The following is a 27,499-nucleotide window of genomic DNA, read 5'->3' as shown; positions in this document are numbered from 1 at the left end:
AAATGGTCTGACCATGACAAAGGCAATGCTTCTAAGCCCCTTAGTCTTAGACCATTACTCAGTTGCTCAGAGAGGAATACCATGTTGGGTGCATCCCCCCCCCTTGTGAGTCGGACCCTGTACTACTTGAGTCAGGTCCATGGCTGTCATGGTGGCCATGAACTCCTGCGCTAGCCCAGAGGTTTCACCGAGCGACGGTAGTTTAAAGTCCCCCAAGACAAGAAGTCTGGGGAACCCCACCGCCAGCCTGGCTACCTCCTCGAGCAGCACAGGCAGGGATGTTGACATGCATCTGGGAGGTAGGCACGTGAGCAACAAGCCCACCTGAACTCCTAAGTCCAACTTCACCAGGAGGGATTCACAACCCGCAATCTCTGGAACAACGAGTCTACTCTACATAGGCAAAGGCTCTCTCTGGCTATAATAGCCACTCCTCCCCCCCTTCCCTGGGGTCAAGGCTGATGCCAAATCTGAAACCCGGCTGGGCAAATTTCAGAGAGAGGAACTGCTCCCTCTGGGCCCAGACAGGTTTCAGTCACACATGCAAGGTTGGCCTCCTCCTCCAGGATCAGATCCCGGATGAGGAGAGCTTTATTTACCACCGACCTCACATTGAGTAGCAGCCGTGTGAGGCCAGGGCCAGAATTATACTCGTCACCAGTACCCTGGGTTGAGCTCAAGGAGCCGGAACAAGGAATCGCTATTAAGCAGCGATCTCTCCTTCCCCTGGACCGGCTAGCTCCATGGCTCCCGCCACATCTGCCTCTCCCCAGCATCACAGGGATATTCTGACCCTCTCCACCCCAGAGATAGGTGCCCCCTCCCCTCTTGCCTTTCTAGCATCACGTAGGCCAAATATGTCATTATTTGGCCTACCATTCCCATTCACCTCATCCTTATCATAATCCCACCCACCCCAGCCATCCCACCCATACCAATCATTCATTCCATACATATTATTACACCTGCCCCAATTATCCATCAATTTTTTAAAAAACCAATAATTTAATTAAAAATAGTGTGAGATATGGCTTTAAAAATACAGATTAATACTAATTAATTACCAATTACTCTAAAACTAGTACTAAATGTCAAATTATTAAATTATTAAATATTTAGAAAAGCAAAATACAGTGGAAAATCAGTTAAAAATCAATTAGTTAGCAGTTCTTAGGCCATCAACAGCTAGGTGGCTCCAGACTCTGGATCAATTAAGTTCTGGAAAAGTCCGGCATAAAGGTTCAAGTCCTTAAATAATGAGTCCCTGGGGAAAAAGATCTCTTTAGTGCTGGCCGCTGCCACAGCCCGGCACTCCCAGCTCGTAAATTGTGTCTCAAATTATTATTAACTCGGACTCCTGCGTCTCTACAGCTCCCACGGCTGTCGTCGGTCACTCCAGTCGCCCTGTGATAATTACCGTTGTCACTGGGCAACATCGTCAGTTCTTCACACTCCCCTCTCACTGAGGTCCCGCACAATCTCTCAGTAGTGCCAAACAGCCTCAGAACAGCTTCTCGCCTTCTCCTCCGCCTTCCCTCTCTCTCTACTGCGGCCTCCTTTCCCTCGATAATGTCAGCCCTCTTGGTAATGACAGCTCCAACAGGGTCCTTCACTCCAATGGCTCCAACGGTCCCTCCGATGCTGGGCACCCCCACCATTTGGCACCACAGCCTCCCAGGTCCATCTGGCCGTCTGCCTGGCTGTCTGGCTTGGTCTTAAAGCCCAGCTCTTGCTCTCTGCTCCTCAATCACTTGCAGCGGCCGCAGAATGAAATGACGGCCACCATTTTCAGAATCCCAGCTAATCGAGTTCGGCAGCAAAAAGATGATCAGGAATGCCACGGGGAGATTCGGCATACAGCATACAGCTATTTAGAGGCATGCAGGCCTTCTCTCTGGTTTGATCTTGCAGCCAGCTCTCAGTCACTGTCCCTGGGTCGCTAGTGGCAGCTTGCGGCAGATGCAGAATTAAATGACATCCGCCATTTTCCGAGTTACAGCTGATCAAGTTCCGATGTCTCCCTGGTAAAAATGAAAATGCTACGGAAAGATACGGGATGCAGCTCTTCTGAAGCAGAAGCTTCTCACCTCACTGTAGTTGCCACAGGCTGCTAAACTAAACTAAACGTTTTCCTGTATTTAATGGTATTTCACAATAGTCCGGTGGAGCAGCAGTCTCCTCCCCTCCTTCCTGCTACCCACCAGAACCGGAAGATATTAGCTAAAAGCATACAGAATTAAAAGCATAACCTAAAAAGCCTACATACCAATTTTTCATAGTCTATCAAAAGCTTCTTAATAACAACAGCAAGACATACTTTAAGGATGTCCATTTCCAAAGTACTTAGTATTAGGTTTTGTGCAAAAGCTCCAACAAACAACCTTACAGTTTTATCAAATCCTGGCCTGGTCTGTCAGTTGGCTAGTGTGTTGACATGCTTCTCCTGTTTCCAGATAATGGTTTCTTGAGCTCTTTTTCATAATAGTTAACTACTGGCTCTTAATTTTTTTGTCCTTTTAAAATTTTGTCCTTTAAGATCCTTGTCGTGATGATTGTATACTGAAATAACTATTTGTTTTCTTGATAGTCTTCCTTTATGGCAAGATTGCCATGAACTATGGAGTAAGAAACGTAGAAGACAAAAGCAAATGGGCATGACTGACGATGCAGCTAAAGTTCCAAGAAAGGATTTATCTTTAGGAATGGATGATAGTAGAGCAAACACCCCCCAGGGTTTGCAGACCTCTTCACAACTGAAGATGCAGAGCAATTCTAATATTGCACTTGGTAATTTTTTTCATTTTTCTTTACCAAATATAAGATAATCCTCATTTAATAACTGCTCACTTAGTGACCATTTGAAGTTACAGTGGATCCTCCAAAAGATATTTATGACATTCTGATGGCAGCACTCCACTACAGTTATAGCATCACATTTTGGATGCTTGGTAACTGATGTGGTATTTACAGCTATTTGCAACATTTTGTGGTTACATGATGCAATTTATGAGAGTTTCACAAGAAGCCGACCTTGTCAATCAGTTTTTGGGGAAAAGATTTAGAAGAATTCATTGACTCACTTAATAACAGCTACAAAAATGTTTTAAAACTGGTCTATTATATGAGTGCCTCAACTAATGACCATTACATTTTATGATGTAAATTTTAAGCTCCCTTACAGTCATAAATATAAAACTACCTGTAACTTAGATGGACATTTTTTTAGGAGAAGTGATTTAGACCAAAAGAAACACTAAAAAGGAAATAAATTAGATAAAATATAAAAGAATCCAAAGCTCTGGCTTTCAAAACTTGGAAGTCGGCTTGAAGATTAATTAGTATATAACTATAAAATATTTTTATAATAAGAATCGTAACTGGGCTTAATTTCTTTTTTTTTTCCCCTGTCAATTACCTATCCACTTTATTTTATTTCTCCAGTTGGGTTCTACCTTACCATTGCAATTAAGTAATACAGTGGAACCTTTGGTCATGACCGTAATCTGTTCCAGTATTTCAGTCGCAACCCGATTTGGTCATGACCAGAAGCAAGACTGACTGTGAATGCACGTACCCCACCCCCCAAAATGGTGCAGAAGGGGAAATCTCTGTGGCAGGGAAAATTGCCATGGCTGTTTGATTAACACCTGACGATATTTTCATGACGAGAGCACCCGGTTTGGCTGTGGTCAAAAGTGTTCATGACCCGAGATTCTACTGTATTTCCTCTTGCTACTTTATAAGGAAGGATAGCATGTGGCAGTGAGATTGTTTACTTGATAAATGGAACTTTATTTTAGAGACAAATAATATTAAGCACTAGTTATTAATTCAGTTAATTTACATTTATTTATAGATGCTTGCTTCTTTGTTTTTTCCTGGATCTTTCTATTGCTTTCTGTTGTGAGTGATCCTTGTCAATCTCAGGTCATGCCTGATTCTGAAGAGGATGAACCAGACCCCTCAGGATATCCTGGGCCAGGGGGGATGTCAGAGGAAGCTGAGGGAGAGAGAGGCAGACAGTGACTGGTGAGAGCCAGAGGGGGCTGATGTGACAATGGGAAATTGGTCTCTGTCCCATAGTCAGGAAGGCATATTAAGGGAAGATATGTACATTAACCCACGCTTTCAAAGAATGGCTAAAAGGCGAGAGGAGATCCAAACTAGGAGGTATTAATCCACAGTCTTAACTCTTTGAGGTGTGATATCACTTCTAGGCTATATAAAGAAGGGTGTCTGGGAAAAGGGGGCATGGATTCACAACGTTTGTTACATGGAAGAGCCAAGAAACTCTGGCATACCTGAAAACAAATGCTAAAAATCATGGTCTTTGTCTCCCAAGATATTCTGAGCTGTTTTCCCTTTGCTCGCAAAAGTTGGTGGTGAGCTTCTGATTATGCTTTGATTTATGAGCAGTGTGTGTTATCTAGGAATTTAGAAGGATTGGATTTTGGCGCGCTTCCCAGATCCCGAGCCGAGGCTGATTTCTTAATGAGATAGAACTGTTTTTACTTCATGCTACTTGACTCTGCATTGCAATTTATATATATCCTGCTTGTTTGAAAAAAAGAGAAAGTGAGTTTTATTTCAAAGAAGTGATTTTTTGGAACTTGGAAATTTATCGGAGACCTGAGAATAGAACACTATTCTTCCCTTTATAAATATTTTCATGGATATTGTTAATTTTTTCTCCCATTATCTCCCATCCCAAAATATTTATGCCTGGAATACATGTGCTTGGTAAAATCAAAATCCGACTGTTCTCTTCCTAGATTTGCCCACCTGCAAATAATTATTAGATTTGTAAATAATATATCTTGACTATTGAAATTACAGAAATCATTTTATTTTATTTTTCCTCAATAGTTGTGATTCTGAAAAAGAATTCATTGCTGTTCCTGAGACATTATCGAAATATATTATTTTAGGCGTGTTGCTGCATTTTTCCAAGCTTAGAGATGAATCCCAATAATAAAAATTATAACATCTATTTCTTAGGGTTCCACATAAGATTCCAGATGCAAAATAGGCTCAAGATAACTTTAATAATTTGAAAATTATCCCACAAGTAATTCTGTCTTGGAATAGCTATTTCATTTTTAAAATTAATTTGTTATTAATATATCATAATATAAAATATAGAGGGAAATGAAAATATATTTTTAGAAAAATGTTTTATTCAAATTGTATACAATTAAAAAGACAGTACAGTAATACCTCGTCTTACGAACTTAATTGATTCCGGGATGAGGTTTGTAAGGTGAAAAGTTCATAAGATGAAACAATGTTTCCCATAGGAATCAATGGAAAAGCGAATAATGCGTGCAAGCCCATTAGAAAAATCCAAAACATTAAGGCTTTTTTTTTTAAAGCAGCGGACAGTAAAAACTGAGGCGAACGGAGTGGGGGGAGGGACAGTGAGAGGTGGCAGTCCCAACGAAGCAAGGTGAAAAGAGCCTCTCTTGAGCTCCGTGGGTCCCTGCCGCCCATTTTTGTCCCCCCCCCCACTCAGCTCATCTTCCCCACACTTTGCTCTTCTATTCAGATCCATGAGTTTCTGCCTCCCGTTTTTGTCCTCCCCCACTCTGCTCATCTCCCCCACAACTTTCTCCTCTCTTGAGCTCCATGAGTCTTTGCCTCCCGATTTTATCCCCCCCATTCTGCTCATCTCCCTCACAACTTTCTCCTCTCTTGAGCTCCATGAGTCTTTGCCTCCCGTTTTTGTCCCCCCCCCACTCTGCTCATCTCCCCCACAACTTTCTCCTCTCTTGAGCTCCATGACTCTTTGCCTCCCATTTTTGTCCCCCCCACTCTGCTCATCTCCCCCACAACATTCTCCTCTCTTGATCTCCATGAGTCTTTGCCTCCCGTTTTCCTCCCCCGTACTCTGCTCCCCTCTGACACAACATTCTCCTCTCTTGAGCTCCATGAGTCTTTCCCTTCTGTTTTTGTCCCCCCACTCTGCTCATCTCCTCCACAACTTATTCCTCTCTTGAGCTCCATGTCTTTCTCTCCCGTTTTTGTCTCCCCACTCTGCTCATCTCCCCACAACTTTCTCCTCTCTTGAACTCCATGAGTCCCTGCCTCCCGTTTATGTCCCCCCACACACACTGCTATTCTCCCCCACAACTCAGGGAAATCCCAACAATGTAAGAACGGGCGCTTTGGCTGGCAACAGAATTTCAGAGGCAGGGATTCCCAGGGAAATCCCAGCCCTTCGGGGCATCCCAGCAGCGGCGACTCGGGTTCGTAAGGTGAAAATAGTTTGGAAGAAGAGGCAAAAAAATCTTAAATACTGGGTTCATATCATGGAAATTTCGTATGAAGAGGGGTTCATAAGACCAGGTATCACTGTACATAATTTTATGTTTGGTATGTACCGTATATACTCGAGTATAAGCCGACCCGAGTATAAGCTGAGGCACCAATTTTTGCCACAAAAACTGGAGAAACGTATTGACCCGAGTATAAGCCGAGGTTAGAAAATGCAGTGGCTACTGGTAACTTATAAAAATGGAAAACAATAAAATTACATTAATTGAGACATGTTTTAGAATATTTATTTTAAAGAAAACCAGTAAACTAGCTCTGTAAATTTAAAAGAGGGTAAACAAATTAACAATATTAACAATAAATTAAAAAGTAAAAAAAGTAGCTCGATCAGGAACAAAGCTAAAACCTAAGAGTTAAAATCCTTCAAAACTGGATTCCTTCTCATCATTAATTGGATTTACATTATTGTTCTGTTTTTATATATGCTGTGAGCCACCCTGAGTCCTTGGAGAGGGATTGCATACAAATCCAATTAAATAAATAAACAAACAAACAAACAAATAAATAAGTGTATCCAAAGAAGAGCTTCAGCATTAGCTGCTGTGAGGTTATCAGCATAGAAAACCAAATAGATAGATAGATAGATAGATAGAGAGAGAGAGAGAGAGAGAGAGAGAGAGAGAGAGAGAGAGAGAGAGAGAGAGAGACAGACAGACAGACAGACAGACAGACAGAAAAATAGATAGATAGATAGATAGATAGATAGATAGATAGATAGATAGATAGATAGATAGAAATAGATACAGATAGATAGATAGATAGATAGATAGAAAAATAGATAGATAGAAAGATAGAAAAATAGATAGATAGAAATAGATACAGATAGATAGATGATAGATAGATAGATCGATCGATAGATACAGATAGATATAGATAGAATGATAGATAGACAGACAGACAGATAGAAAAATAGATAGATAGATAGATAGAAATAGATACAGATAGATAGATAGATAGATAGATAGATAGATAGATAGATAGAAAAATAGATAGATAGAAAGATAGACAGATAGAAAAAGAATTCCTGTCTAGCTCTGCCTCATAACACATTATTAGATCCTATCCAAGCAAGGACAGCAACTACCACAAAATACCAATGCAGAGAGAGCAAGGAATAGTTACTCACCATTGCTTTTTTCCCCTCTCGGTTGGAGCAAATGGCTGCCTCTGCTTGAGCTAGGGAGAGGAACTATGGCGTGCGAGAGGGGACAAAAGCTGGTGCCTCCTCGCTCTGGCTCAAGCAATGGCGCCCTCGTGTGGTGACTTTGTCAATGACCCGAGTATAAGCCGAGGCTGTGTTTTTCAGCCCATTTTTTGGGCTGAAAAACTCGGCTTATACTCGAGTATATACGGTATATGTTATTTGGTTTTTAAATATGATAGGGTTTTATATGCTTCTTTTTTAATATTAGATTTGTTTCGTTATAATATTGTTTTTATTATTGTTGTGAGCCGCCCCGAGTCTTCGGAGAGGGGCGGCATACAAATCTAATAAATTATTATTAATTATTATTATTATAATCCATGGTATCCATTTCATATTTCTATAAACTAGTCTTGTATTGTACATTTGAACTAACACAAAAAGAGAAATAAAAAGAAATAAAAAATAGAAAAATGAAAAACACATATGAACATGTAACAAACATCCACCCACCCTTTTTTTCTGTCTATCTTGACAGCTAACCAATTTATTGTGTTCTTTTACAATGCTTGATGCCAACAGTTTTCATTTGGCTTTATGTAAAGTCTTTTTCTCTCCTCTATATTTATATATATATTCTTCTTATAATTTCTACAATAGCCATTGTAGAATGGCTATTATATTTTTATAACTGTTTAATTTTTATAACTGTTTATATATTTACAGCTGTTTAGTGTGGTACCTCTTTATATAGCTTTATTCTGCTTCCTTTTTTCTACCCAATTATAAAATTCCTTCCATACTTCATAATATTTCGATTCATCTCATCTTTCAATTCTTGTGTCATTTTATCTAGCTCTGCAATCTTTTTTTTTTTTAAAATAATAATTCATTCTGTTGGCAATTCCTTTCTTCCAATTTTGGGAGATACATATCCTTGTAGTTGTAATTATAGGCTGTATAAGGTAATAGTGTTCTTTTTTCATTTTCTGCTCAGTTATGCCTAAAAGGAAGATTTTGGGTTCCATTTTTAGTTTTTGTGAAATAATTTCTTTAATCCATGTTCTATTTTTATTCCATCACATGGGGAAAAACGTTCCACTATGTCCACATCTCCAACAATTCTTAAATTAGGAGATTAGGATACATTTTTGCTAATCCTCCTGGTGCCAAATACCATCTATAAAACATCTTGTGGATGTTTTCTTCATATGTTATTGACTTAGTAATTTTTTTCCATATATTTTCCCATTGATCTAAATGTATATTATGCCCTATATTCCTAGCCCAGCTAATCATGTTTCCCTTGACTATCTCTTCTTCCATTTTATATTTGAGTAAAAATTTATATAATTTGGTAATTAAATTCTTTTCTTCTCCTAGTAAAATTCTAACACTGTAAGGGTTTTTTTGAATTCCAAAGTTCTCCCTATCTTTTGTAGTCTAGATTAAATCTGGGCATGTGGCCACCAGTCAATTCTAATTCCTTGGTTCTCTATTTGTGGTCTTGTTTTTAATTTCTCCTTTTCATCCAGTATTTATTTACTTTATTATTTATTAATCAGATTTATATGCCACCTCTCTCCGAAGACTTGGGTGGCTTACAATATGTAGGAAACAATTTACATCCTAAATCCAATTAATTAAAATTGATAATTTAAAAAACCTAAGAACCAATTAAAATAATCTCATACCCATTCAGTTAACAAGCTCACAATACATTCGTCGACCAGGGTATAGCATCTAATGACCCCAGGCCTGGCAGCATCAATGAGTCTTCAGACTTTTTTGAAAGGCGGGGAGGATGGGAGCAATATGAATGTTTGGGAAGAGTTGATACAAGAGGGCTGGGACCCCCACAAAGAAGGCTCTTCCTCTAAGTTCTGCCAAATGATATTGTCTAATTGACGGGACCTGGAAAAGGCTGACTCTGTGGGACCAAACTGGTCGCTGGGACCCATGCGGCAGAAGGCGATCCCGCAAATAGTCCAGTCCAATGCCATGCTTTGTAGGTCATAACCAACACTTTGAATTGAGTCTGGAAACCAAGTGGCAGCCAAGGCTGACCGCGTAGTGTTGGATAGACATGGGCATGCTTGGGCAGGCCCATGACCGTTTATGCGGCTGCATTCTGCACAATTTGTAGTTTCTGAACACTCTTCAAAGGTAGACCCATGGTAGAGAGTATTACAGTAGTCAAACCTTGAGGTGATAAGGGCATGGGTGACTCTGAGTAAAGACTCCCTGTCCAGATAAGGCTGCAACTGGTGCACCAGGCAAACTTGGGCAAACTCCCCCCTCACCACAGCCAACAGATGATGTTCCAAAGTCAGCTGTGGATCAAGGAGGATTCCCAAGTTGTGGACCCCCTGTGAGGGGGGCAAAAGCTTCCCCCTAGGTGATGAAAGGATGGATGGAAGTGTCCTTGGGAGGCAGAACCCACTACCACTCTGTCTTGTCGGGGTTGAGCTTGAGTCTGTTAGCGCCCATCCAGGCCCTAACGGCCTCCAGGCACCGGCACGTTACTTCCACTGCTTCACTGGGTGGACAAGGGGTGGAGATGTATAGCTGATGGTAACTCACCCCATGCCCTCGGATGATCTTACCCAAGTGTTTCATATAAATATTAAACAGCAGGGGGATGAGCATCAATCCCTGGGGGACCTAGGAGTCATTCTCTAACCCTCTGCTAACACTGACTGCAACCAACAAGAGAGGTAGGAGGAGAACCTCTGTAAAACGGTGCCTCCCACTCCCAACCTCTCTAGATGGTGCAGAAGGATACCATGGTCGATGGCATCGAAAGCCGCTGAGAGGTCAAGGAGCACCAGGATAGAGGATAAACCCCTATCCAGGGCTCGCCAGAGATCATCCGTCAGCACAACCAAGCAGTTTCCGTCCTGTAGCCAGGCCTGAATCCTGATTGTTGAGGGCCCAGATAATCCGCTTCATCCAAGGGCCGTTGAGCTGGAGCAACACCACTTCTCAACAACCTTCCCAATAAAGGGAAGGTTGGAGACTGGATGATAGTTGTTAAATACAGCTGGATCCATGGAAGGCTTCTTGAGGAGGGAGCACACAATTGCCTCTTTTTAGGGAGCTGGGAAGGACCCCTCCCTCAATGAAGCGTTGACAATATTCTGTATCCAGCTCCATGTCACCTCCCTGCTGTCCAAAACCAGCCAGGAGGAACACAGGTCCAACAAACAGGTGGCAGAGCTCACAGCTCCGATCGGCTTGTCCATTTCATCAGGTGTTACCAGATCAAACTTCCCACACACAACAGGACTAAGACAAGCCCCAGTCACCTTGACTAACTCATTGTCAGCCGACACTGTTCCAGTTGTAGTCAAGGTCTGTCTGGATCTGAGTGATTTTATCTGCAAAAAACTTGTTAAAGTCCTCAGCGCTACCATACAAGGGTTCTTTCACTCCCCCCTGGTTAAGAACGGAGCGAGTCATCCTAAACAAGGCAGTTGTGCGGGATTCTGCAGATGCAATCATGGTGACATGATATGCACATCTTGTCGCCCTGAATGCCACTTTGTAAATCTTAACATAAGCACATGTCAGTCTTTGGTCAGATTCACTTTTCCTCCAGGGTGTCTCTAGACATCTCTTCTGTCCTTTCATACCCCAGAGTTCCTTGGGAAACCAAAGAGATCTCCAGGATCTATTGCCACAGAAAAGTTGCAATGGCGCAATTAGGTCTAGAGCTCCTGCCCCCACCGTATTCCAGGCAGCAGCAAGGGACTCTGCCGAACTGTGTACAAGCGAGTCAGGTAAAACCACAAGCACCTTCTGAAAGCCCTCTGGGTCCATCAGGCATCTGGGACAGAACCTTATAATCAGTTCCGCCTCCCTGTGGGGGAGGATTGAAGCCTTAAAATCAAGCTGTAACAGGAAATGATCTGACCGTGACAAAGGCAAAATCTCTAGGCCCCTTAATTTCAGATCATTGCTCAACTGTTCTGAGAGTAATACCATATCGAGAGTGTGCCCCCCCCCCATGAATTGGATCCTGAATTAATTGGGTCAGGTCCATGGTTGCCATAATAGTGGCCATGAACTCCTGCATCAACCTAGACGGTAAGTTTCAGTCCACCACCAGCCCGGCTACCTCCTTAGGTAGCACAAGCAGGACTGTTTACACTCAGCTGGGAGGCAGGTACGTGAGCAACAGGCCCACCTGAACCCCTAGGTCCAACTTCACAAGGAGGGACTCACAACCCGTTATTTCAGAAGTAGTGAGACTGCGTAGGCTGATGGTCTTCCTGGCTATAGTAGCTATTCCTCCCTTCCTTCCCTGTGGTTGTGTCTAGTGCCACACCTAAAACCGGGCTGGGCACATTTCTGAGAGAGGAACCCCTCCCTCTGGACCCAGCCAGATCTCAGTCACACATGCCAGGTTGGCCTCCTCTTCCAGGAGTAAATCCTGGATGAGGGGAGCTTTATTTGCAGCTTACCTGGCATTAAGCAGCAACAACCTGAGCCCAGGGTCCATATTTCGCTTGTCACCCATACCCCGGGCAGAGTTCATGGGCCAGAACGAGGGATCTGTTCATAATTAACCATTTTATTTAAATCTGTTGTATTCAGATGTGTTGTGGCTTCTATGCCAGAGAACCATCTTGGTATTTCCCTGTAATGTATTTTTTTGATCCTATTCCATCTATCCACTAATGCATCCTTGATCGCATGATTTCTAAAATATGTAGGTATCCTGTTTTTTTCTTTCCAGAGAAATCCGTGCCATCCATGTATTAAGTTATATCCTTCTAGAGCCAGGAATCTTTGGTTCTTAAGGTCAATCCACTCTTTTATCCATATTAATAATGAAGCTTGGAAGTAAAGTTCAAAGTTCGGGTGTCTGAATCCCTCCTGCATTTGTTTATCCTGTAACCATTTTAATTTAATTCTAGACTTTTTTCCTCCCCATATGAATTTAGATATAATTCTGTCTAATTGTTTTTTAAAAAATGTTTAATTTTATCATGAAAGTTTGAAAAAAATAAAAAAACCTAGGCAAAATTAAGATTTTGATTGTTGATATTCTTCCGGTTAAAATAATATGTAATTTATTCCATTTTTCAAGTTGTGCTTCAGTTTTCTTTAGTAATACATTATAATTATCCTTTTTAATTGTAATATATTTAGCTGTCAATAATATCCCTAAACATTTAACTTCCTTTACTATTTGAATTTCAAGGGTTTTTTCTAATTCTTGATTTTGTTCATTTCTCATGTTTTTAGTTATAATCTTGGTTTTCCATTTATTGATAAGTCCTTCTACACGCCCATAATCATTTATCTCCCTTAGTAATTCTTGTCCTGTCTCAAGTGGATCTTCTATTATAGACACCAGATTATCTGCATATGCCTGGAGTTCGAATTCTTGTCCTTTAATTTTAAGTCCTCTAATTTCTCATTTTTTTCCGAATTTCTCAACATTGTTTCAATGGAAAAAAAAACACCAGGTGATAGCAGACACCCTTGACGTACTCCTTTCCAAATTTGAAAATTCTCTTAATTTTCCATTTATCATAATTTTTGCTGATTGTATGTTATAAATTGTCTCAATCGTTCTACTTCCAAATTTCATTTGTTTTAGTTGTTCAATTATAAATTTCAGATTGTCAAAGGCTTTCTGGGCATCCAAGAACATAAGTGCCACGGATTTCTCTGAATGTGCTTCATAAAATTATTACGTATTCAGTATTGTTCTAGTGTTATTTTTAATGAATCTACCCGATAGAAACACATTTTGATCCATATGTATCCATTCATTTAGAATCGATTTAATTCTGTTTGCCATGATTGTAGTAAATATTTTGTAATCAATACTAAGTAATGAAATCAGTCTGTAATTTTGTAGTTTTTGTTTTTCTGTGTTATCTTTCGATATAAGGGTTAATGCTTCAGTCCAATACCTTGGAATTCTTCCACAATCTAACACCTCGTTGAATGTGGTTAATAATAGGTCTTGTAGCATTTGTCTTAGCTCTTTGTAGCATTCATTTGGAATCCCATCTGGCCCGAGTGTTTTGTTATTCTTCTGTTGCTGGATCGCACTCTAATTCTATTGCCGCTATCTCTTTATTCAGAGATTCTCTATTTAATTTGGTTAATTCTCCTAAATCTGTTCTATTTATATCCGCTTTTAGCTGTTCTTCATCTACTTTTGTTATAAAGCTCTTTAAAATATTCCACCTCTATTTTGTTTTTCTCTTCTATTTTAAATTGCTTATCTCCCTTTTCATCCTCTAATCTCCCTTTTTCTTTTTTTAATTTATATGCTAACCATCCACCTACAGGTGGTGGACACAAAAATGGAAACACCTTGAAATATCTTTTAATATGGTGTTGGTCCACCTTTTGCAGCAAATACAGTCTCAATTCTCCAAGGTATTGATTCATATAAATTGTGAATTGTTTCCAAAGGAATTTTAGCCCATTCTTCAGTTAAAGCACGCTCCAGTTCTTTTAGAGACGATGGTGGTGGAGATTGACTTCTTACTTGAATCTGTAAAATCGACCATAAATGCTCAATAATGTTGAGGTCTGAAGATTGTGGTGGCAAGATGAGATGCTGAACTTCATTAGACTGTTCCTCATACCATTCTTTAACAGTTCTTGCTCTATGGGTTGGTGCATTATCATCTTGAAAGATGGCATCCCCCTCTGGAAACAGTTCTTGAACCATAGAATGAATTTGGTCGGCCAAAATTCCTAAATAGTGATGGCTGTTAATTCTTCCATGAAGGGAAATCATTGGCCCGGCGAATTTCCAAGAAATAGCACCACAGATCATCACTGAATCCCCAGCATGTTTGATGGTTGGGAGAAGGCAGTCTGGATGAAATGATTCCTTTGGCTGTCTCCAAACGTAAACATGGCCGGAGGTCGGAAAAATTGTAAACGATGATTTGTCAGAGAAAATCACATTTTGCCACTGCTCGAGGGACCGTTTCTGGTGGTATCTACACCACTCTAAATGCTTTGAAACATTTGTCTTTGAGAGCAGAGGTTTTCTAATTGTAGCTCTTCCATGGAATCCAGATTTATGAAGCTCCCTTCGAACAGTTTTTGTGGAAACTGGGTTCTGTACATATCTATTGAGCTCTGCAGTGGTTTTAGGAGCTGTGGTCTTGCGATCCGCTCTAACAATTCGTTTTAGAGTCTGACGGTCTCTCTCAGACAACTTCGACTTTCGACCAGACCTGTGCTTGGCTGAGGACGATTTCCCTTCTCTTTCAAAAGCAGTCATTACTTTTGAGACATTACCTCTTGAAACGCCAAACATTCGGGCACTTTCTGTTACACTAGCTCCTGCCATTCGAGCACCAACAATTTGGCCTCTTTGAAAGTCTGAGATGTCTGCCATTTCTAGAAGGTTATAACCAATTTCCTTAAATTTCTGTCAAAAAAAAAAATAGTTTAAAAAAACATAAAATAACAGAATTTTTTAAAAATATTAAAATATGCAAGTTTTGATTGATTTGAACATATTCAAACATTATGATGCCAAAAAGTCAAGTGTTTCCATTTTATTGTCCAACCCCCTGTACTTTGTTCACATTTGAAAGTAATTTTATTTAGCTTTTTAATTTGTAAGGCTGTTTCTTCTTGAACCATTAAATTAATCTTGTGTTTTAATTTATTTCTCTCTTCTCCTAATTCCTCATTTTGTAGGTCTTTTTGCATTTCATTTTCTATCATTTGAATTTTTTTTTAGTCTCTTCCAATTGTTTATTTTTTATTTTCCTTTTTCTATCCAAGTACATTATAGTTAACCTAATGTATGCTTTAGTGGCATTCCACAGGTTTTGAACGGTCGTCTCATTCCAATTTTTCTTTAAAAAGTGTCTTAGTTCTTCCTCCATATATTTAATATATTTTTTCTTTTGTCAGAGTTTGATTCATTCTCCACCGCGAGAGCCATCGTGGGGCTTCCCAGATTCGCCCACGTTTCTACAACACTCCGTGGCCTGCATTGGCTGCCGATCAGTTTCCGGTCACAATTCAAAGTGTTGGTTATGACATTTAAAGCCCTACATGGCAGTGGACCAGAGTACCTTCGGAACCGCCTGCTACCGCACAAATCCCAGCAACCGATAAGGTCCCACAGAGTTGGCCTTCTCCAGGCCCTGTCGACTAAACAATGTCGTTTGGCGGGCCCCAGGGGAAGAGCCTTGTCTGTGGCGGACCCAGACTTCTGGAATCAATTCCCCCCTGGAGATTAGAATTGCCCCCATCCTTCTTGTCTTCCATAAATTACTCAAGACCCATCTATATCGCCAGGCATAGGGGAGTTGAGACACCTTTCCCCCCAGGCTTTTTTGTATTTTTATATTTATGTTTGGTATGTATGTGCTGTTTGCTTTTTTAATATGGCGTTTTATATGCTTCTTTTAATATTAGATTTGTTTCACTATAATATTGTTTTATTATTGTTGTGAGCCGCCCCGAGTCTTCGTAGAGGACTCCCCGAGCCGCCCCGAGTCTTCGTAGAGGGGCGGCATACAAATCTAATAAATTGAATTGAATTGAATTGAATTTTTTGCTCCCCTTAAAGTTAATATCATTGGGTGGTGGTCAGCCCATATATTTGCTCCAATCTCGATTTTGTCTGCCCTTATCTGCCCAAACCATATCAATCCTTGACCAAGATTTTTGAGATGGGGAATCTCTTGCATATGTCTTTCTTTCTATGTCTCATTCTAAGTTGTCTCACCATCTCAAAAACCTTGTTGGTAATGGTTTCTTCTCTTTATTTTTCTTTTTTCCTGATTTGTAATCTTTTTAATATTTGCGACCACATTAAAATCTCTAATAACACATACACTTCTCCCTCCTATTGATTTATATGTTCTTTATTATTTTTATAGAAATCTTTTTTATTTATACTAGGGGAAGAAATAACAATCAGTGCAATGTTTTTATTTTCTATTGTAATTTCCATACTTAATATTCTGCCTTCAGGGTCAGTATAGATTTGTTTTGGGTAGAACCATTCTGTAATATATACTGTGATTCCTCTTTTTTTGGACTCTGTTAATGCTACAAAGAGCTTGATTTTCTAATACTTAGCTTCTTACTTTTTTATGTGGACTTTCTGTAGGCATATTAAATCTGCATTTTCTTTTTGTAATTTATTTATTGTTTGTCTTCTTTTAATTACTGAGTTTAAACTGTTGATATTCACTGGGGGGGGGTTATTGGTTTCATCTTGTTATTGTTTTTTCGCTGCCACTCTTGGTACAACTTTTTCTTCCCTTTGAGTTCTGCTTTTATCTCCTTTGTCTTCTAGTTCTTTCCTTTCTGTCTCCTTTTATTCCTGACTTTGGGTTTCCATGTCTGAACTGCTTCCTCCTTCTTTTTCTAAATGTTGGGAAATAAATTGATATACTTTTTCAAATGAGTCTATTTTTATTTTTATTTTTTTCCATGATATCAGGAGTCCTTCCAGTATAAGCCATCTATACAGTGTTTCATGTCTTAATAGTTTAGCTGTTAAATAATGAAAATCTCATCTTCTTTCCCTTATTCGTTTATGTATCTGTTTTAAGATTGTTTCTTTCCCTTTATAGAGTATTTGTTCATTTCTTATACCTCTGTAAATTTAGTCTCAAACTGCTTTTTTTGTAAAACTTATGTGTATCTCCCTTGGACATTTGTGTGTTCTTGCATAGCTGGTTTGTACTCTGTAAATCTCATCTATGTGATTTTTAACTCCTTCATCTCTTTAAAGAGTTTCCGTTAATAGTTCAACCATTTTATTAAATAAGTCTTCTTCACTGGTTCATGATACATTCTGAAAACCTAAGTAAAAGGCTGATTTCTCCATTTCCAGCACCGATATGGCATCTTCCAGTTCCCTGTTAGCCGTTCTAAGTCTCCCTTCCACTTCCTCTACTTTATTCTGTGTTCTTTCCACAGTGTATTCAATATTTTTAATTCTCATGATTAGAAATTGCCTCTTGTATATTTTCCATTCTTGCTTCCAGCCTTTCCACATTTCCTGTCATCTTTTCAAAGTTTCCATTTGTTTCTTCTTGATTTTGCCTCATCATTTCTTGCGTTTTCATCATCTATTCTTGACTTGTGATCATAAATTCCTGGATCACTTCTAATGAAGCCTATATTGATTGTAGTGTTGGTGCTTGTCCTTGTTTATCTGTTGGTGCCATTTCTATATTTATTCTAGATCCAGATGACGAAGGGGTCACAGGTGTTGGCTTTTTCAATGTTTCTTTAATTGTTGTAGACATGTTCACTGATCTGAAGAAAATGCTCCAAACTCTCATTAACCATTCACCATATTTTAGTAGTTTCTATTAATAGTTTGTTTCTATTATCTCTAATAATTATTTTATACCTGTTGCTTGAAAAGGCAATAGAAAATCAAATCTTCCTTATTTAATTAATATCTATTAAATATCATAGGCAATGTTAGTAATCAGTCTATTTTTATTATATAATAAGTAATAATCTATATTAAATATTGCTCTCAAATATCATTTATTTCAGTTATACAGTTAATTGTAAATATTCAATCACTAGTTATTCAATTAATTATTGTAAATATTCATTCATTGTTTAGTCTATAATGTAATAGTTACAATAAACACATAAATCTTAATACTTAATACTAAATAATTGTTTTAAATATTTGCACAGTTCATATTTTTCTAAGATTATTAGAAAATATGTACTTATACACACAACCTAGCAATATAACACTATAAATTTTAAGTAAATTGGAAGTGAAGTATTAAAGCATTAAAGAAGAAGAAAAGAAAAAACATAGAAACCAAAATATTATACTGAAAATTCTACTCATCAATATGGCTCTCTATGTGTCAGTGAACAGTCAGTCAGCACATCAAGTCACCCTTAGCCAGGAAGTCTCTGTCTCTCTTTACATTCCCATCATCTCAAAGAGAAGTTTGTTTAGAATCCCTGTCAATCGCTCCTTAAATCACCCAAAGATCAATAGACAATAGTCCAAGACAGCAAAAAAACTGTAGTTTGAGAGTCAATAGTCTATTAATTATGAAAATAATGTGTCTAGGAGATTTAAGAGGAGAAAAGTGTAGTATAAAAGGAAAAAAGAAAGCAAAGCATTGACTTCCAACGTTTTTAGCATAATAGAAAATAGTAACATTACAGTCTTTTTACTTTTAGACAGTAATATGCATTAGTCATTTCTGGAATAACAAATCCATCTAATAAATAAAATCCTAAATTAAATTAAATTTTCATTTTTCCCCATCTCAAGCATACAATCCAGAAGCAATTCCTAAATGGAAATAAAATTAGATTGTTCTCCTTTTTTTAATTACAACAGTCAATTTAGCCATCTCTGCTTTTTTCCCCTGCTATAAGAAGTAATAAATAGTTCTATTTACACTTACTAATCTTTTTAGACTATTATAGTTCCGATTTTTGCCTAAGGATGCTGGAAAATATAAATATTTTATATAGCTGATAAATATATAAAATCTCTTTATTTTCATTTTAATTGATTGCAAAAAAGATACAGAACTTTCAAGGGAAGCGGAAAACTTTATTTTCCAATCTTAACTTGAAAAACAAAATATGGTATGTGAATTTCTGACTCTAAAATGAAAGATAAATGTTCATTCTCCCATGTTGAAGAAAAGTCAAGAATGTACTTCATAGCTAACCACTGTTTAAGTAATAAGTGAAGTAGGTCATAATTAATTGAATTTTGTCTGGGATTTTAATTATGAGCATACTAAGTACCTCCTTTCTGTTTTTCTTGCTACTTTCAGTGAAAGCAGGCAGTGGTCAACCACTAAATCAAAATGAAATGGCAATTCTCCTAAACCTGCTCCAGTCTAAAACTAGTATTAATATTGCACAATTTGTTCAAGTGCTGAACATTAAAATGAATCCGGAGACTGAGCATCAACTGAATAAAATAAATCTTCCAGCTGGAATTTTGAAAGTGGCTGAAAAACACTCTGAACAACAACAGCAACAGCAACAACCGCCACCACCAAAGCCACCATTGCCTCCCTCACCAGACCAAGAACCATTAAAACAAACAGCAACACCACAGCTTTCTGTGCAAGCCACTTCATTGACCCACTCGAAAGTTGACACAGACGTTACTCAAGCAGCTGTGCAAAGTGCATTTACAGTTTTGTTAACTCAGTTATTAAAAGCTCAACAATTGAAACAAAAAGAAAATTTTCTGGAAGAAAAGGAAAATGGATCAGGAAATGACATGTCATTACAGTCAAGACAGCCTCCAGAACCAAGTACACCAGTATATGGCAATTGGGAAGATGCAGAATCACCGGCATCTGTTTATCCCCATCTTGTTAAATCATTATATACAAGTGCAGGTATGAGTTTCAGTGTTGGGAAAATTATATTTAGGCAGGTGGATAATTTATAGATTAAGAATGTTAAGCTTACTTTTGCTTTCTCAAACAGTTGGATTAGAAATTATTTCTTGGGTGATTTTCTTAGGCTGCTCCAATTGCTGATGATTCTTAAGTGGCATATTAAAGTATTATATTTTGTAATAAGGATTAACTTATTTTTCAAAAACACTTGTGATACCAAATAAAGAATACATTAGGAATTTATAGAATTCCTTTATTGATATTGATATTTTCCTTTTAATTATAGTTATTTGTAGCAGCATACAAATATATTTTCTAGATACTATTAATACAGAATTAATGCATTTCTGTGTTCATATTCTGAATTAGTTTTGGGCAATGGTTCTCAACCTTTCTAATGCTGCAACCCCTTAATACAATTCCTCCTGTTGTGACCCCCATCATAAGTCTAGTACCTATTCTCAGAGCTTTAAGCTGATTGGCAAGAAGGTCAGAGGGACAGCTCCACTGTAAACGTCTGATTGATTGGATTGTAAAAATATGTTCCAAGGTGCCAGAATAGCAGCTTTAGTTCCTAACACCATGGGAAATTTATCTTTTCCCATGGTCTTAGGTGATTCCTGTGAAATGTTTGTTTGACCCCCAAAGAGGTCCCGACCCCCCAGTTGTGAACCACTGCTCTAGAGCAGTGCTTCCCAATCTTTTTTGAGCCGCGGCACATTATTCATATTTTCAAAATCCTGGGGAACATTGAACCGGGGGGGGGGGGGCTAAAGAAAAGTTTGGACAAAAAAAATCTCTCCCTCCCTTTCGCTCTATTGCTCCCTCCCTCATTCTCTTCCTTCCCTTCTTTCTCTCTCTCCATCCCTCTTTCTTTCTTTATTCCTCTCTTTTTTGCTCTCTCTCTCCCTCCTTCCCTCCCTCTATGTCTTTCTCTCTCCCTTGCCCTCTCTCTCTCTCTCTCTGTCTCTCTTGCTATCTCTCTTGCTTTTTTCTCTCTCTCTCACTCTCTTCCTTCCTCACTCATCTTTCTTTCTCTTTCTTTCACTCTTTCTTTCTTCCTCTCTCTCACACTCTTCCTTCCTCTCTCCTCTCTCTTTCTTTCTCTCTCTTTATCTCTCCCCCTCTTGCTCTATCTCTCCCCCTCTTGCTCTCTTTTTCTCACTTTCCCTCTTGTTTTCTTTCTCTCTCTCTTGCTTTCTCTCTCTTTCTCTCTTGTTTTCTTTCTCTCATTCTCTCTCTTGCTATCTCTTTCTCTCCCCCCTTTCTCTCTCTCACTTTCTCTTGTTTTCTCTCTCACACTTTCTCTCATTCTCTCTCTCTTGCTATCTCTTTCTCTACCCCCTCTTTGTCTCTCTCTCTCTTTCTCACTTTCTATCTTGCTCTGTCGCTCTCACTCTCTCGTTCTCAGGAGGCTAGCGAAAGTGATTTTTCCAAGGGCGCACCCGAAGCCGCGGCCGCCCCCCACGCACCTCTAGCCCCCTCGCGCCCCTGGCTACTCGCCGCTGCCTTCGCCGAAAGCGCTTTTGTCCCGGGCTCTCAGCGAGGGGGCTGCAGGAGAGGCAGCGAAGGCCATCTCTCTCGTTCTCCGGAGCCTGGCGAAAGTGATTTTCAATGTCGGGGGCGCGGGCCGGCGTGCGCTCTCTCCCCATCCCCCTGCCGGCTTACTTTGAATGTGGCAGGGGGAGGGGGAGAGCGCACGCCGGCCCGCGCCCCTGACATTGAAAATCACTTTCGCCAGCCTCCGGGGAACGAGAGAGATCGCCTTCGCCGCCTCTCCTGCAGCCCCCTCGCTGAGAGCCCGGGACAAAAGCGCTTTCGGCAAAGGCAGCGGCGAGTAGCCAGGGGCACGAGGGGGCTAGAGGCGCGGGGGGGGCGGCCACGGCTTCGGGTGCGCCCTTGGAAAAGGGTGCGCGGGGGAGCGTTTTGGGGTGCGCAGGCGTGCGCAGCCCGGCACTCTCCTGCTCTCACCGCCAGTACCCTCCCTCCGGGCCCCAAAGGACATTGGTTGCCGCCCCCGCCAGGGAAGCTCCAGCTGGGCGGGGCGCTGCTGGTGCCTCCGCCCTGGAGCTCTTGCCAGCGCCATCCCCCGGCTACTACCTGGTGCCGTTGCTGATGGCGCCCTCCTCCTCTTGCTGCCGGTGCGAAGAATGAAGCTCTCCTTTTTTCCCGCCTTCCTTCTTTGGGGCCCAGCAGGAGAGTGCCAGCAACAGCGGCATCGGGCAGTAGCCGCACCGGCAGCGCCCCGCCCAGCTGGAGCTGCCCTAGGAGTTTCGCGGCACACCTGACCATGTCTCGCGGCACACTGGTTGGGAAACACTGCTCTAGAGAATGGTATCCATACATATCAGCTTTGCTGATTCCTCTCCTCAAATCCCATGTGTCTTTTCATGGAAAATCTAATACAGTGATACCTCGTCTTACGAACGCCTCTTCTTACGAACTTTTCGAGATATGAACCTGGTGTTTAAGATTTGTTTGCCTCTTCTTAAGAACCATTTTCACCTTACGAACCTAAGCCCAGGTGCGTGGGCTGTCTTATTGCACGTGTGCTCTCTTACTGCTGCAGGGATTCCCCTGCCTTGTGACTGCCACCACCAGGATTTCTCATTTGCTTGCCGCCCCTGCCGGGATTCCCCGCCTCCTTTTGCTTGCAGCTGCAGTCCCAAGGCGGGGAACACCAGAGCTGCCCCATTTCCCTGCCTCTTTCCCCTCTAGCCCTCCGCTTCCTTTGCTCCCTGCAGCTGCCCCATCCCACTGCCAAAATCCCCTTAGCCTACCACTTCCTTTGCCCCATCTCGCTGTCAAAATCACCCCTCCAAAAGCTTCTTACGCCACCCCAAATCGCTCACAAAATCACCTCTCCAAAAGCTTCCTATGCCACCCCAAGTCGCTCCCAAAGTCTTCCAAAATCACCTCTCCTTTCAAAATGCCTAATTTCTCCTTGCTGCCTTTCTTCACTCCATTTGCCTTCATTAGGACCTCAATTTGGGGTGACATAGTGTTTGCCTCGTTTCTCCTTGCTACCTTTCTTCACTCTATTTGCCTTCGTTAGGACCTCAATTTGGGGTGGCATAGGAAGCGGCTGGAGGAGTGATTTTAGGAGCGATATGGGGCAACGTAGGAAGCTTTTGGAGGAGTGATTTTCAGAGTGATTTGGGGTGGTGTAGGAAGTGTTTGAAGGGGTGATTTTTGGAGTGATTTGGGGCAACGTAGGAAGCTTTTGGAGGGATGAGTTCTGGAGTGATTTGGGGCAACATAGGAAGCTTTTGGAGGGATGATTTTTGGAGAGATTTGGGACAACATAGGAAGCTTTTGGAGGGGTGATTTCCAAGCAATTTGGGGCAGCGTAGAAAGCATCTGGAGGGATGATTTTCCAAGCAATTTGGAGTGGCGTAGAAAGCGTCTGGAGGGGTGATTTTCTGAGCAATTTGGAGCAGCGTTAGCCTTCATTAGGACCTCCATTCCTTGCTTCACCTCGCTGTCCATCTCCACTCCGTTAGCTTTCACTTTGTCCATCCGCCGCTTTTTTTTTAAGCCTTAAAAGTTTGGATTTTCCTAATGGGTTTGCATGCATTATTTGCCTTTACATTGATTCCTATGGGAAACATTGTTTCATCTTATGAACTTTTCTACTTACGAACCTCATCACGGAACGGATTAAGTTCCTAAGACGAGATATCACTGTATCTCAAGAAGAATATGAGATAGGACAAAAAGAACTTCAAATAAAGAAATTTGGAGAAATTTGGCAGAAGCATTTCCTATGTATTTATTTTTAAATTTATAAGGTTGTATTAAAACAATTTTAAAATGCAATCGAAGAATAACAGACCCCTTTTCCTCACCCAACTCTAAATATAATTATACAATATTCACTTTAGTCTTAAGACCAGAGGAAAGATCTTTTAAAACAAAGGTCAGGATGGGGCTAAATGAATTTTTAGAAGAATATTATTTAGGACAGCAGGTGCACATTTGAACAGAGAAGCATATTGCTAGAAGTAATTTTGTTCAAATAAGGCTTGCTCGATCTAATATTTAATATTCTGTATCGTTAACTGTGTATTTAATCATAAATTATATTTCTAGGTGCATATTTAATCATAAACTATTTCAAAATTAATTTAGGACAAGATGACTTGATGAGACCCTGTGAAATGAAACCTCAAACCCTAGAAGAACATCCTCGTATCTTGCCACCAGATCAACGACCCCCGGAACCCCCCGAACCCCCACCAGTTACTGATGAAGACCTTGATTATCGGACAGCAAATCAACACTTACCTTCAATTAGTAGCTCTTCAGGGATGGATCCTCATGCTGGAGTAAAAGCAGCTCTTTTAGAACTGCTGTCTCATCACCAGGCTCAAACATCTGAGAAACCAGAAACGTCTAATGTGGAGTTCCAGTCAAGAGACTCCTTTATAGCAGGTCCAGACTATAAAGATAGCTTTGCATCTACTATATTCTCTTGTGCCCACTATAGTGGCAATGATGGAATAGGAAATATATCATCTGGGACATTAGAAAGAGCAAATTTTGTTGGAAATTCAGATGTTCAACATTTGGATAACTATAATATTGTTTCATCACATTCAAATAGTGCCCTTCCAATTCCCGCCTTTTCAGAACCATTTCATAGCTCAGTAACTCGTTATGGAGACATTTATCTCAACAGTGATTCCATGCTATTTAGTGGTGATAAGGATCATAGATTTGAATATAGCCATGGTCCCATCACAGTACTGGAAAACAGTGGCGATTCAGTTGGAAGGTCTGAATCTGAAAGTACTCATTCTCATTCTTTGTCTTCAAAGATGCAGAACTATAGCTATGGAAGTAATTTACAAGAACCTCCTGCCAATGCCAGCCACATTCATGGACAAACTTGGACTTCTGCTCAAGGCCCTAGATATTCACAAGGATACAGGGGACAAATTAGTACATCCGCTATCAGAGGTCGAGGCAGAGGATTGCCATACTAAGCCTCTGATCTTTTTCCCTTGGCCCTCAGGCACATCATTGGTATCCTGGAAAATCTTTTTAACTGCTTTCAAATAGCAATCCAGTAGACTTGAATAATGTTAATTCAGCAGTTTTATTTTTATTCAGAAAAGGGTGTTGCATACAATAGGAAATTGCTTACAATTCATGCTTTCTGAAAATCCAGATAATTGTACATCTTTCAAATTCTAGCTATAAATTTTATATTTTGACAGTTTTAAGTCAATGCTAAATTTTAAAACATCAGCTTTTTAAGCCACACTACTAAGATCTGAACTATGCACACACTTTGTGCTTTTTTTTTGTAAGTTTGGACCAACTTTTATGTAAAAATTTTACAAAACCAAAACAGGGCACTGATTTATTTGGTATTTCTTTTTACAAAACTACATTTAGTCAAGAAATCACTATCAATTTTAGCACTGCTTTCAGTGTTATCTATGGGAAATGGTTGTGCTCATTTTAGACAATAAAATACAGTCAGTCTTTATACTATTTATACATACTTTGACTTTGATTTACTTTCATAATTGTCTTGTAAAATATCCAATCCATCTTCTCAACATTTGTATAAGTATCTGTTTTACTTGAATGGTAAGTGCCTTAATGATGCAATCTTAAGGTCTGAAGAACATTTCATTAAATTCATAAGGCTGTTTGAAGATAATTTGTATTTTGGTACAAAGTATTAATATTTACATGACATCAATGCTAACTTAGGGACAAATGGGACAGAATAATACTTTAGGAGTTTTCATATCCTTTTAGGTGAAATATTTATCTTCTTTTTCCCCAAAAAATTATAGCCATCCCCATATTTAATTAAATGAAATTAATAAAAATGTATGGATAAAAATTAAAAAGGTAGGTTTCCTTCAATTTTCTATACCTTTTAACTACTCTACCAAATAAAAATTAGTGTCCTGTTTTATTCAAAACAGTCTTTATTAAAAACAGATAGCATTTTGTCACTATCTTTTAATAAATATTTTGTTCATTTTAAATATAGCTGCTGTAGAATGTTAACTTGGTTACCTAAACAGCAATTAATGCAACTGAAATTTAAACAATTTAAATGTATAGAAATTAGGATGGTGCCAATCTGTTCTGTATTATATTACCGTATTCTTCAAGTCTATTCATTTAATTTGAATAGGGTTTTGATTCATTATATTTTCAATTGCAAAGGAGGGATAACAAGGTTTCCAAAAATCAAATTCTGGCTTCTGGAGAGGCTTTCCTGCATTATATATTTGTTTTGTGAGGAGAAGCCCCTCCCTGTAGACAAGCCACTGGCTATGATTTTTCTGTACTGAAATGTTTTTAAATGGCCATATTGAAAAAAAAACACTTTCCAAGTGATTGTTCAATTGGCAAGCTAGTGCATACATGTACCACCAAGCTATTTTCTAAAAATATAGTTACATGTAATTTACTTGTATTCTCAGCTGAGTTTATTAGAAGCAATTCAACAAACCATTGCTGCTGCTGCTGCTTTTTTTTAATGAGTGAGTCTGCATTTGTAGAGTGTCAGATATGTAAATACAACTATGGTCATCCTGAGTAGATAATTCCTGATTGAAAATAAAACAGCTAAACTGGAATAAAATATTTTGTAATTTTAGCTGTTAATGTTGATATTTCAGATAAAAAAACAGTGGCCTGGAATGGGTATTTCTGAATAACCTTGTTTAGTAACATCAGCAATAACTTTTTGATAAAATTTGTTTGATATTGCTATTTTGGGCTAAATTCCTAGTGATCCTTTTGATTGCTTATAATTTTTCACATGAGTCTTATATGTAACAAAAACTGTGTTAAGAAAACATGTCAGAAGTTCCAGAGCAGACAAAATGTGCTACTTTTCTTTGTTTTTATCTATACAGTATTGGTCATATATGATACTGCAATTCTAACAGTAAATTCAGAAGTTCTAATATATTTTCATGTATATTTCTTAAAATATAACAAAATTAAGGTGAGTTTCTCTGATAAAGCATTAAATAGACTACAGTGGTACCTCTACTTAAGAGGTTAATTCATTCCCTGACCAGGTTCTTAGATAGAAACGTTTGTAAGAAAAAGCAATTTTTCCCATAGGAATCAATGTAAAAGTAAATAATGTATGCAAATCCATTAGGAAAGAAATAAAAGCTCAGAATTTTTTGGGAGGCAGAGGAGGAAAAAGAGGAGGACAGTCGCTGTCTGAAGGAAGAAGGTAAGGTGAGAGGAATTTTAAAAATCCAAAACTTTAAGGCTTAAAAAAAAGAGGGACTCTAAGGCGGCAAGGAGGAGCATGCGCCTCCCATACACCTGGTGCGAGGCTGCCTCCAATACACTGCGCCAGACAGAGAAAAACCCAGGTGGGCGAGAGGGCGGAACCTACCGCTCCTTTGACCAAAAGGTGACTGCTGCTGCTGCTGCTACCTCTTCCTTCCCATGCTGAAGGGCTCCCCTCTCCTCTTGCTCACTCACTTTGTAGCCAGTACCTTTCCTTCACTGTGGTGACTCCTCGGTTTGGCTGAAGCCGAGTTGATCCAGCCGGGGCGAAGCGCCTCCTTTTGCCTTTCTGCACTCAGATGCTCCGGAAGGCAACTTTGCACCAGGTGTATGGGAGGCAGCTCGAGGGAGTCAC

The 27,499-nt window shown here is 39.7% G+C and overlaps 1 protein-coding gene across 3 annotated transcripts in view; it reads left to right on the top strand.

Annotated features, from left to right (window-relative positions):
* Positions 1–26,473, top strand: part of CDK13 (cyclin dependent kinase 13) — a 220,760-nt gene extending 194,287 nt beyond the window's left edge. For all 3 annotated transcript variants that reach the window (XM_070727748.1, XM_070727747.1, XM_070727746.1), the window contains 3 exons: positions 2,588–2,787; positions 19,276–19,854; positions 23,989–26,473. In XM_070727748.1, the coding sequence (XP_070583849.1) occupies positions 2,588–2,787; positions 19,276–19,854; positions 23,989–24,845 (1,636 nt within the window). In that variant the 3' untranslated portion in view covers positions 24,846–26,473. The remainder of the gene's footprint in view (positions 1–2,587; positions 2,788–19,275; positions 19,855–23,988) is intronic.
* The last annotated feature ends 1,026 nt before the right edge of the window (positions 26,474–27,499 follow it).

This window comes from Erythrolamprus reginae, chromosome Z, assembly GCF_031021105.1.
Source record: "Erythrolamprus reginae isolate rEryReg1 chromosome Z, rEryReg1.hap1, whole genome shotgun sequence".
Classification (NCBI taxonomy): domain Eukaryota; kingdom Metazoa; phylum Chordata; class Lepidosauria; order Squamata; family Dipsadidae; genus Erythrolamprus; species Erythrolamprus reginae.
This window is presented reverse-complemented; position numbering and strand designations above follow the sequence as displayed.